Source organism: Myotis brandtii, unplaced genomic scaffold, assembly GCF_000412655.1.
Source record: "Myotis brandtii unplaced genomic scaffold, ASM41265v1 scaffold297, whole genome shotgun sequence".
Lineage (NCBI taxonomy): Eukaryota > Metazoa > Chordata > Mammalia > Chiroptera > Vespertilionidae > Myotis > Myotis brandtii.
The window spans coordinates 1,317,566-1,329,105 of NW_005361351.1; the positions used below are offsets into that span (position 1 = coordinate 1,317,566).

The following is an 11,540-nucleotide window of genomic DNA, read 5'->3' on the forward strand; positions in this document are numbered from 1 at the left end:
CCAGTGGGTCAAGTAAGTCCCATCCTTGGAGATGTGTGCTGGAGCGGGGCTTGGAGCTGGGCAGGATGTGTGGTGGAGATGCATCCAGGAGCCCTGGCAGCAGGTCCCAGGGGGCGGGGAGCTCCTGGGCCAAGTGGAAGGAACATGCAGGGAGCAGGACTCACACACTACCCTGCGTGGATACCCACCCTGTCCTTTCCTAAGGGGGCAGGACTCCTGTCCCAGATCCACTCCACTGTCTGGGACTGAACACTGAGAGCATGAGGGGAAATGACCACATCCATCTCTGATTTGTTTGCACAGGTTTATTTCTGATTCAATCTGATTTCCTCGGAAACTTTCTTAAACATTAGCATTTTAAAATTAAAATTTAGATTGTAAGAAAAAAAATTCCTCTGTTGAATTAAGACAGCTCACCACTTTCACCCAGTCTTCCTTTCCAGGTTTCGCTGTAAAATCATTTGGGGGGACTGGTGGGCGGCAGAGAGGAGGGGCTCATTGCTGAAGCCGAGTCGCAGCTGTAGAGGCTCTTCATGCTGGTCTCCCAGTACTTGTGAGACGACCACCACTGTGCTCCGTGGGGCAAGCACACTCTCAGACGCGTCCTCCTCCGATCTCACTGAGTCTGATGATTTCTTGGGGAGCTTAGCCTCCGTCCCTCCCATTCCTGGCCAGGCTGTGTGTGCCTCTGAGGCAGGCCCTGTGCTGTGCTGCTGGGCGGGAGCCCCTCAGCCCTGGATTTGTTGGGCGGTGCGGGGGGAGGGAGCGGGAGCCGGCTCAGTACTCTATGTGGAAAGGATAGTCCTTGTGATTTTTAGCTCTGGAAACCGGGGAACAAGTCAAAGACAGAAACAAAGAGGGATTACTATTTTTAAGGGAAACATTTTTAAATGACACAATTACATATTTTTATGCTTCCTAGTGTCTAAAATTCATCCCTGGGTTCCCTCACCAGCCCATTCCCAAATAGGAAAGAATTCTGAGATGATTTCATGAACCTAAAACATATGATAAATATCCATCCAGGAACCAATGGTTCCAGCTGAATATTGCTTCCTCTATTTCCAGAGTAGGGAAGGAGCTGTTCTTACGTGGGGAATTTGGTCAGTCGGAGGTTCCTGTCCAGGCTGAAAAGGGCATTCATATCCTCTTCTGGTAACTCAAAATCAAACACCTGGAACCAAAATAAAACGTTCATGGGAAAGTCAGTTCAGGGAATACCTAGCCAAGCACGGTCACCTGCTAAGCACCGTGCTGGGCGTGTGGGGGACACTAGGATGTAAAAGAAACACTGCATGTGGCAGCTGGCCTGTCCCCTGGCCCTTGGCCTCAGTTCCCAGGATGCACTGGGACTTGGGCCATTTGCCCAGCATGGGCTACAGCAGGGACCCTTGGAGAGATGAGATCTGGGCTGCGCTCATCCCACAGGAGTGAGGAGCATACCAGGACAGTAAAGGGTGCAGCGAAGGATCTTTCCCAGCGCTCACAAAAACAGGAAACACAAAACACCACAAATCCAAAACACAGACGTTTGTTCCACACACCCCAGCAGTGAGGGAGGGTCTGGGCCTCAAGAACATTAACTCTAACAATGGCCGTAACACATTGCACTTTTGAGTACTCACTTTCTGTTCCTTCTAAAATGTATTCTAAGCTGCCCCCTTACTTGGCCCCTAACAGGCCTGAGGACTGTGACCTGCTCCTACGACCACATGGAAGAGCCAGCCCTGAGCCACCACTGAGGACCAGGAAAGAAGGTGCAGGGCGTGAGTCCATCTTCGCTCAGGAGGGGACAGGCCCCTACCAGCCCCTACCCACTGGAGACCCTCCACAGGATGCCTAGCAGAAACCACGGGCTCCCTGTTAGCAGTTCTGCCTGGAGCGAGTTGGGGGGGGGCTGGCCCTGGGCAGTTTAGGTTAAGGGGAGAAGCGAACAGTCTGGAAGGGTCCCTCTCATCAGGGTGGGCAGCCCTGGGACAGCACTAGTGAGTGGTGCTGGGCGCAGAGCAGGTGCTGGGCACAGAGCAGGTGCTGGGCGCAGAGCAGGTGGCAGCCTGGCCCCTCATCACCTGTCCTTCCCCGTTTAATCCTGTCTGCATCTCCCAGGTGGGTGCCTGCCAGGCGCAGCTCCGCGTCCCCTGGGTGTGGCCTGTGCTTCCCCGCCCCCCTGCTGTGTCAGAGCCTCACAGGCCGGCTGCTTGCTGCCCTGTGTAGCTCATGCATGACCCCAAACCCACTGATGTCAGAGAAGGAAAACACCTCCCTGGATATTCTCAAGAATCCGCTTCGGGTTAACGGATTTGGGGATGACGATCACATTCCTCTGGATCTGAAACCGGATCAAAATCTGTTGGGAAAAACGGATATTATGAGACCAAGGGAACCAGGTGGAGTCAGAAGTCAGCTGCTTCCCCTACGGGTCACGTTTCATTGTGCAGGGAAGCCCAGTGACCCGGGCAGTGGGCACTGTAGGGCCCAGCACTCCAGTCCGCAGTCCTTAGGAGAAAATGGCATTTGTGCCCTGTCCCATAGAATGTCTGGAGGGGTGGCCGCTGGCCCCAGGAGCTCAGAGGACCTGCCAACGCCTTAACAGAGTTTGCTATCGTGTCCAGTCCCATGAACCGCTGGACATTAGAGCAAGGAAGAGAGTCATAAACTCCTTTTGGGGTCCACTCAACTGGTGGGCCGCGGGAGGAAGCCTGGGGCCACGGCATGCGGAGAATTGATCGTGGGGCCTGAATGAATGGGACCACAGCGTCCTCAAGGGGCTGGTGAACACTGGACAGTTCTATTAGTCACCTGCTGGGCCAGAGCGAGGCATCCGCCCGTGCCCACGCATGGCTCCTGCAGTGAGCAGAGAGGGGCCCTCCCAGCCCAGCGGGTACCCACCTACCTGAGCTGCGGACTTCTGGTGCTTCTGTGCGATGGACTGGATCACGGGGTTGTCCATCAGGTCCACACCCCCACTAGGGAGAACATCGCAGGCGCTGTGAGACCAAATGTGTGCACCTCCTTCTTTGAAAAACAAGACTTTCTCCAAAATGGAAACTCTAGATCTACTTTTGTCTGATCATGATACTTGCTCAGTGTGGGAAATCTAAATGGTGCAGAAAAGCTGGTCACCAGATCCACCATCTAGGATAACCACGGCTGACATTTGGGGGACACAGCTGGACACTTGGCCTTCACATCTATTTGGTGCTTTGTCTGGAGACCCAGGTGGCAGCATCGGAGTGTCTAAAGCACAGGCTCGCCGCTGTGTGGTGCCCCTGTGCTGTGGTCCAACCCCAGCAGGTCCAGGGGTCCCCAAAGGTGTGGACGGAGTCGGCGAAGAAGGAATGACACGGAGACAGCCTTCAGTTGATCAGCAGCGTAGTCAGGACCTCTAGCCAGGACCTCCAGCCAAAGTTCTGGTTGGGATCTGATGAGGATCTGATTAGTAACTGATGTTTATTGTCTTGTTACATCTATATTTATCCCAGCCGATTTTAATCCTGTCAATTTCTATTACAAAGGATAGGGCGTTTCTTATCTCCATTCCAGGGAGTAAAGATTATGTAGCTTAACTACCCGCCTGGCACTTAGTTAAGGGGTTGTATCCCCTCCCTAACCTCGGGGAAAAATCCCCACCTGGGGAAACAACCTTTCTCGGAGAGGTGACCTTGGTTAAAACACATGGCACTAAGGAGAGCAAACATATTAAGAACAATATGCTATATATGCCAGGTCCCTTGAAACATATGCTGTGCAGATGTTTCTTCCCTGCAGCGACTGTGTCAAGCAGCAAGGATGGACCGGCTTCCGGCACCCCTGGGACTTCTGACCTCTTCTGTAGGACCTAGGGTGGTGTCTGCAGCACCACCGGCATGAATAGATAATCGATAGCAATCTCAGAAAAGTTCACCTCAAATCCCAAGAGAAAGCTGAGACAGTGGACTGTGGAGCTTTTATGCAGAGACTGAAGAGTGACCCCGGGTCTGCCCTTCCATGATGTCAAGCGGACAGGCCCTAAGCCAGCCGTGGGCAAACTATGGCCCGTTTGAAATGAATAAAACTAAAAAAAAAAAAAGACCGTACCCTTTTATGTAATGATGTTTACTTTGAATTTATATTAGTTCACACAAACACTCCATCCATGCTTTTGTTCCGGCCCTCCGGTCCAGTTTAAGAACCCATTGTGGCCCTCGAGTCAAAAAGTTTGCCCACCCCTGCCCTAAGCACTTGGGAGAGCTATTGTTCTTAGCGAACATTTTTAAGCAGTTAGTGTGTTTCAAGCAGTTACTGAGATAAAAATCATCCTCAATGTCTATGAAGGGACCAAACAGAGTCCACCCCATTTGTCTGTGGGTCTGGGACATCGGCCATCAACTTCTCTCACGTGGCTCCCACCACCCACTCTCTCACTGGCTTCCTCCACCCCCAGCTCAGTTGTGAATATGACCCAGACGCTAGGAACTCCCTCACTCTACCAACGTCACACACATCTGCCCCACTTCACATGGGAAACACACAGACAATAACAATCCAAAAATCTCAGCCTTTCCTGGACCACTAATACATCCCAGGCACTGAGCTAGGGGCTGGTATGAGAGTCATGACTTAGATGCAGTCCCCACAACTCAAGTAGAATAGAATGAGAAGAAAATAATGACAGGATAGTGTGATAAGGGCTGTGGATGCAACACAAATAAGGGGGAATCAGGAGGGCTTCCTGAAGGAGATGATGCTGAACTGAGCCTTATATTAGAAACTGGAGTAGCCAGGTTAAGAAAAAAAAAAAAAGACAAGATTTCTAGGTAAAGAGCACTGTATTTGCAAAGGCACAGAGACTAGAAAGCAGGAGCCCCAAATAGTTTCAAATGGTTGGCGCGTAGCATGCTGCAGGAATAGGTAGACACAGTCAGGGCCAGACCAGGAATTGAAGGATTTGTGAGCAGGAGAATGACACAGTCACAATAAGGTGGCTCCCTTCAGCTGTTGTGTGGATAGTGGCTGAGAACCAGGCAAACCTGGGAGGTGTTAAGAGGCTGCTGTAATCACCAGAGAGAATCTGTATTTAATGAAGGCATTAAGTGAGAACAGAGAGCAAGAGAGAGAATCCAAGTTTCCTGGCAAAATAACCAGTGCTGTCAAGTTGGATTGGGGGTAGGAGGAGAGATAAAAAAGGGAATACATTTGTGGCCCATGTGGCCAGTGGGGGGTGGCTCATCTGCTGATGCAGGGGGCACAGCACACAGTTCGGGTTCTGGGAAGATGATTCTATAGAGATCGGGATGTCTGTGACCCGTCCCTAGAGAGAGGTCTGGCAGAGCACGGGAGGTACCAGGAAAGAGCTCAGCAAAGAGGTTGCTTCCTGCTGGTTATGGCCCTTAAAGATCACTGCCCTTCTGCAGGCAGCCACTGAAGATGACTGTCCCATGTACACCAGCTCCTCCCTCAGCCCAGCCCACCGAGACCAGGGTGCTGGCAGTCCCACCTGCTGGGGGCCTGTGGTCTCCACAACCTGCCTACACCTTCCTTACACCTAACTCTGTGAGTGAAACTGAGGTATGCATCCATTTCTGGCCACAAATTCCCTACCTGGAACCCCCGAGGGGCTGGTAGGCAGTCACGGACACGTCTCTGGACTGGCAGAAGCTGATCAGATTCTTCTGATTGAGATATGGGTGGCACTCAATCTGCAAAGAGAATCCCAGCTGACCAGAGACCATTCAGACTAACAGGGCACTGTAAAAGAGGGCCCACATCAATACCCTGGCTCCGTCACTGATGAGCTGCGTGGCCCACCTCAGGGCTCGCGTGGCCACGCCTGTGAAGTGCCAGGCTGAGCTGAGGGGTCTCCGAGAGGCTGCCCGCTGTAAGCAAGCTCGAGAACACCTTTACCATCTGAACGCTCGAGAATCCCTGCTCAGCAAGGCCCTCTCTGACCGCCTGAGGTAAAAGTGCGGCCCTCCAACCTCCTCATTGCCTTTACCTTACACTGTAGCACGGTGTTTTAGCTGACATCTTACATGTTGTCATTCTTTGCAACTGTCTACTGTTGCCACTAGGGCATAAGCTCCATGAAGGCAGGGATCTGGGTCTGATTTTGTTCTATTTAAGACATGCCCCCAGCTCTGGAATAAGCTAGGCACAGAATAGAACTCAGCAAGTGTTGAGTAAATGAAGGAAGCTGGGGAGTTACCTGTGACAAACACAGGCTACAGCTGATTCCAAGGGACGGCGTAAGAAAATCAGGAGCAGATTCCTGTCTCCTCCCCACTCTCTAAATTCTCATGTATGATTCCAGGTTCTGTGTGAACTCAAAGTAAGTCCTAGACTGGCAGAAGCTGGTCAGATTCACTGGCAGAAGTGAATTCAGAACTGGGGACAGTGTCCTCGCTGGTTCCCAGCTGAGCTGTCAGGACCCACAGGCAGAGCTGTCAGGGACCCCAAAGATAAGCCACTGGCTCTCTGAGAACTCCTCTGAGGGCGCATTCCCAAAGGGTTTCCCAGGATATTTAGGAAACAGATCCTGCTGTCCCTCCTCACCCCACAGACCAGGCCACACCCCTCCCCATGATTTAAAGTGCCACTCAACAAAAGTCAACACAGAACTGAATGCTTATGGACAGACAGAATCAGTCTGTGAGGTTTTAAAGCAGAGGAGCTCAGCGAGGCTGCAGGTCGGGACACCGACCACTCCTCGTGGGATGTGACCAGAAGAACTTTCAGAAGGCTGAGGACTTCCAGCTCTTGCCCTGGGTACTGACGACTTGAGTCTGTTCACTTGTGGAAATTCACTGAGCTGTGTCCTTTAAGATCCATGCACTCTTCTGTACTGTGTTATACCTCCATTGAAAAGTTTATTTATAAAAAGAATAGAACATGATGTTCTATTATTAATATCCCTACACTGGAAGCTACCCATATGTCCATCACCAACTGACGGGATAGTCACAGATGGAATACCACAGGGAAACAAGGATGGGCAAATCACACCTGGATACAGGAGGACCTGACACATACAATGCTGAGTAAGGAAAGCCAGATGCAGAAGAGCACGTATGCGTCACATTTTCTGTATAAAGTCCAAAGGCTAATCTGTTCTGTCAGAAATCAGGACAGTGGCTGCCCTTGGCGAGGAGCAGGGACTAGAAGCAGGGACTAGAAGCAGCAGGGCAGGGGCTCTTAGCTGTTTCTGCCTCTGGGTCAGGGGTGGGGAACCTTTGTTCTACCAAGGGCCACTTAAATAATTATAACACCATACAAAATGATCAACTTAAAAATTAGCCTGATATATTTGGTCAAGCATTTAATTAACTCACCCCTAATGCCTTGGCAGGCCCAGACCAAATGATTTCATGGGTCTTACTGGTATATGGCCCGAGGACCAGAAGTTCCCCACCCCTGCTCTGGGGGCTGGTCCAGAGCTAGGTCCAGTTATGAGAACTTATCAAGCTCCATTCTTATGTGTGCGCTTTTTTGCACGTACAAAACACGTTAATAAAAGTTTAAGTAAAATAAGTGCCCCTTTTTACACATGAAGGCAGCTAGTCTAGAAAGCACTGTAACCCTTTCCTCACAAGTCATTTCTCAGCATTAGAGTCTCACGGAGGCTGTGATCTTGCCGAGGGAGGGTCCCTGGTGAGGCCCCAGGAAGCCGGCACCACCTCTGACCATCATTAACGAGGGATTAGGACCTGCTGGTCCCTTTGCCACTTCTGAGCCACCTGGTGACTCACCCCACGGCTGAAGTGAAAACCCTGCCTTCCAGGGACACCACCTGCCCTGACGAGCCTTTTAAAAAAGTCTTGCCTGCACACCTGCCATTTGCCTAACTGCTCCATAGTCATGACTTTCTTTGTTGTTGCTAATCCTCATCTGAGGATATTTTTCCATTGATTTTTAGAGAGAGTGCGAGGGAGAGGGAGAGACAGAGAGAAACATCAATGTGAGAAAGACACATTGATTGGTTGCCTCCTGCACGCACCTGGACCAGGGCCAGGAATCTGCAACCAAGGTATACGCCCTTGACTGGAATCGAACCCGGGACCCTGCTCTATCCACTCAGGCAAAATGGCTGGCACCATAGTCATGACTTTTGACAGTCACAGGAGAAAATGCCTACTCCGTGCTCCACCCACTTTGTTTCCAGTGTAACCCGCTGGAGGCAACAGCTGAAAAGCTGACTCCGTCCTTCCAAGCCGCTTAGTCATCCACACTCACCTGGTTAGTCAGTGGCTTGAACCTCAAGTTGGGCTTATTCAGAAGCCTCTCCAGCTGCTCATGGTTGAAGTTGGACACCCCAATAGCTTTCACCAGCCCTGCAACCACCAGGTCCTCCATGGCCTAGAGAGAACAAGAATTCTTTTGGGTGCGTGGGCTCTGCACCCAATCCTTCGCACAGTATCCTAAAACTGGCTCCTCCCAATATCTTAAAATATTTGACTTCATGTGTTATAAGCATTTCTGTACTTGAGGTTTCCCCCCAGTTTCATCATTTAATAGCTGTGGGGTCTTGGGCATAGTATATGACCTCACTAAGCCTCAATTTTCTCATCTGCCAAGTGGGTACAACCTTACCGTGTCACAGGGTTAAGGATTACATCAAATAAGGAACACAGAGCGTTTAGCTAACACTCAGCACGTGTACCTATTATTTCTGTTACTCTGAATGTCTGTTGATATGATATCGGCAAGGATGTCCACAGCGGACTGTATCTGCTCAGCCAGTTTCTACCGAGATTACCATCTTCCTCAGTATGATGATGTACCATCATTCTAACTCACCACCTTTTACCTTGTAAGGGCCTTGAGGGCAGGAACCCTACTCTGCTGTTCACTGGCCAGCAAGCCGGACTAGCTCTCAGCTTCAGGAAGAGCGTGGCCTGGTGCCAGGCTAAGTATGAGTCCTAGTGGCCATGGGGCCGGTGGCCAAAGTCAGTGTGCCCTGCACGGTCACCCTGACCTCACTCATGCTACAAACAGCCCAGAGTTGCAGCCATGCCTTTCAGGAAAGGCAGTGTCTGTGACCGAAGGGTTGCAGCCCCCTGGGCACTGTTCCCAACAGATCAGACACCTCAGTTAATCTCTGTTAAGTGAGGTCAATTCGCCCATTTAGAGGTTGGCCTGACCTGGGAGCTCCTGCCTGACTGTGCTCCCCTGCCCCTCTGCCTGGATGACCTCCGGCACTCCCACCCCTGCACCTGCCCATCTCACACCAGTGGGTCCAGAGTCTCATCTCCCTAAACCAGAGGTCCTCAAACTTTTTAAACAGGGGGCCAGTTCACTGTCCCTCAGATATTCCACACATGCGTACTGCGGGCCCGGGACGAGTCGGCTGCTAAGCAGGACAGGCAGCGGCGGCAAAAACACCCGGCGGGCCAGATAAATGTTTTCGGCGGGCCATAGTTTGAGGACGCCTGCCCTAAACTCAGCAAATTCCAATGTGAACGTGCTTTCTTCCCATGCCTCACACTCACCCTCATGTTGATTTGTAAGATTACAGGCACCTGGTAGGCTGGGCTAGAAGCCAGAGTGAGCAGGAATCTCCTCTCCTCCTGCCACACCATCAGTTCACTGCCACACCTCACTCCTGCCACTTCCCCTGACTCCCAGGCTCAACATTCTACTTCAGGCCTCATCACTTCCTGTGTGGACGCTGGCAGCAGGTAAGAAACGTGGTCCCTTCCTCCATGCATCTCCAAGACGCACCCCAATGTCACCATCTGTCAAAGTTTTCATTCTGAAATGCTTACCAAAGAGCTAAAGGAACTATAAAGTACTAGGAGTGGCCACGGAAAATGGACTTTTGATTTCCTTTTTATACTCTTCTGTAGTTTCTGTAGTGACCATCTGATGTTTTTTAATACAAAAATAAACATTTAAGAGTAAAGGGAGGTCTGGGTTAGTTATCCTTAAAATGCACGTTTCAGAGAGATGAACAAGAGGAAACTGGGCTCTGAGTCCCGCAGACAGGTGTCCCTTCGTGCTGCACACCTGCCTTTTGAGGAGACAACCTGGTATCTCTGAACGCCAGGAGCTCAGGATCCACGGCTTCCCGTTCGAGGCCCATCAGTAGGAGGAAGATGCTGCTGGCCAGCTCAGCTTACCTCCCACGTGTCCAGGTAATCAGTGTCACTGGGAATCGCCATGCCACTGCGGTCCAGGGGCAGCTCTTCCCCCCCAGGCTGTCAGAACAAGAAGGCAGGAGCTTAGTGGGGGCTTACTGGTGGTCATCCTCTCAGCAGGAGACTGGATGGAGGGAGAATCAAGACATGGGGAAAGGATGCTAGGCCAGAAGGTCTGGGTCCGAGCACAGCCCTCGCCATGTGACTTTCCTTCTCCATGCCCTGCCTCCACCTTCACAAGACCGAGGGTTGGGTAAACTCGGTGGCCAGCAAAGTTCCCAACAGCTTGGAAGTTCACACCCACCTCTCACAGGTCAGGAAAGGGGGACCCGGGATCCTTGCCTGTTATGAGAACATTGCTTAGCAATTTCAGGTAAAAAAGAGGGAAAGGGGTCTTGCCTTCTTAAGAGCTCAGTCAACTTTCTCCCAAGTCCACTGTGAGGCTCTTCTCTGCTTTGCTTAGAATTCACATCACGGTGAGAGATATCGAAGCCAGAATGCAAGGGGCTTCAATAATTCTCTTGAGCAATAGTGGGAACAACGTCTAAAACTGCAGCTTGGTCCACATTTTTTAGGAATTTTCATGATGAAACAACTAAGGTGTCTCATGTCAAAGCAACCTCCCATGTTGACATATGTCCAGACCTGTGTACAAGTGCTACCTGGCCTTGTCCTTGAGGGCTGCTGACCACCAGGAGCCATTCGGGAATCTGCTAGAAGGTGAGGGCCAGGCAGAGTAACGCATGTCTGACTGAGCATCCGCTTCTGGGCCCCGATAATGACACTAAATCTTTCTGTGCCTCAGTTGTACCATCTGTGCAATGGGGGTGTTAACAGTACCTGCCTCATGTAATTGTGAGGATTAAAGGAAGAATACGTGTAAGGTGCCTAAAAAAGTGCCTGGTTCGATGCTAAAAGAACATGAACAGCTGACAGTAAGTGTGACACAGCTACTGTCATCACTTACCCATTATCCTCTGGGTGCACAGACAGATTTTACAGACAGAAATCATTTCTGAATCACCCTCTCTCATTTCACTCTCTGGCCATCTTCTGTTCTCCACTAGGGGCATGACTAATGTGCAGTTGCTTCGTCCTTCATTGAAATTAAATACAACGCCTGAAAGTAAAGCTGTACTAGGAACAAAGTAGTTTTTGTCCTTTAATCTGAAAAGAAACCCGTCAGCTCGACACACACCATAAGCTCCTCAAACCAGGTGCACACATGGGAGATTCCAGGGCAGCCACCACCCACTCCAGTGTAGGGAGAGTGTCCTCTTTCAGGGCTCACTGTGCCACCTGTGTGCCTGGGCCCTTAGCCAGGCAGGGTGTCATCTAGGCCTGGGGCAGTTGCACAGGGACATCCTGGCCAGGACTAAACAGGTTGGGAAAGCGGCTGAGCAGGGGGTCAGGTTGGGGGGGGGGCGG

At 51.1% G+C, this 11,540-nt stretch overlaps 1 protein-coding gene across 2 annotated transcripts in view; it reads right to left on the reverse strand.

Annotated features, from left to right (window-relative positions):
- Positions 1–287: 287 nt before the first annotated feature.
- AKR1E2 (aldo-keto reductase family 1, member E2) overlaps positions 288–11,540 on the reverse strand; it is a 33,603-nt gene continuing 22,350 nt past the window's right edge. For both annotated transcript variants that reach the window (XM_014542295.1, XM_005869519.2), the window contains exons 6-12: positions 10,095–10,172; positions 8,209–8,331; positions 5,581–5,678; positions 2,894–2,966; positions 2,264–2,347; positions 1,092–1,174; positions 288–820 (exon numbers count right to left, since the gene is read on the reverse strand). In XM_014542295.1, the coding sequence (XP_014397781.1) occupies positions 778–820; positions 1,092–1,174; positions 2,264–2,347; positions 2,894–2,966; positions 5,581–5,678; positions 8,209–8,331; positions 10,095–10,172 (582 nt within the window). In that variant the 3' untranslated portion in view covers positions 288–777. The remainder of the gene's footprint in view (positions 821–1,091; positions 1,175–2,263; positions 2,348–2,893; positions 2,967–5,580; positions 5,679–8,208; positions 8,332–10,094; positions 10,173–11,540) is intronic.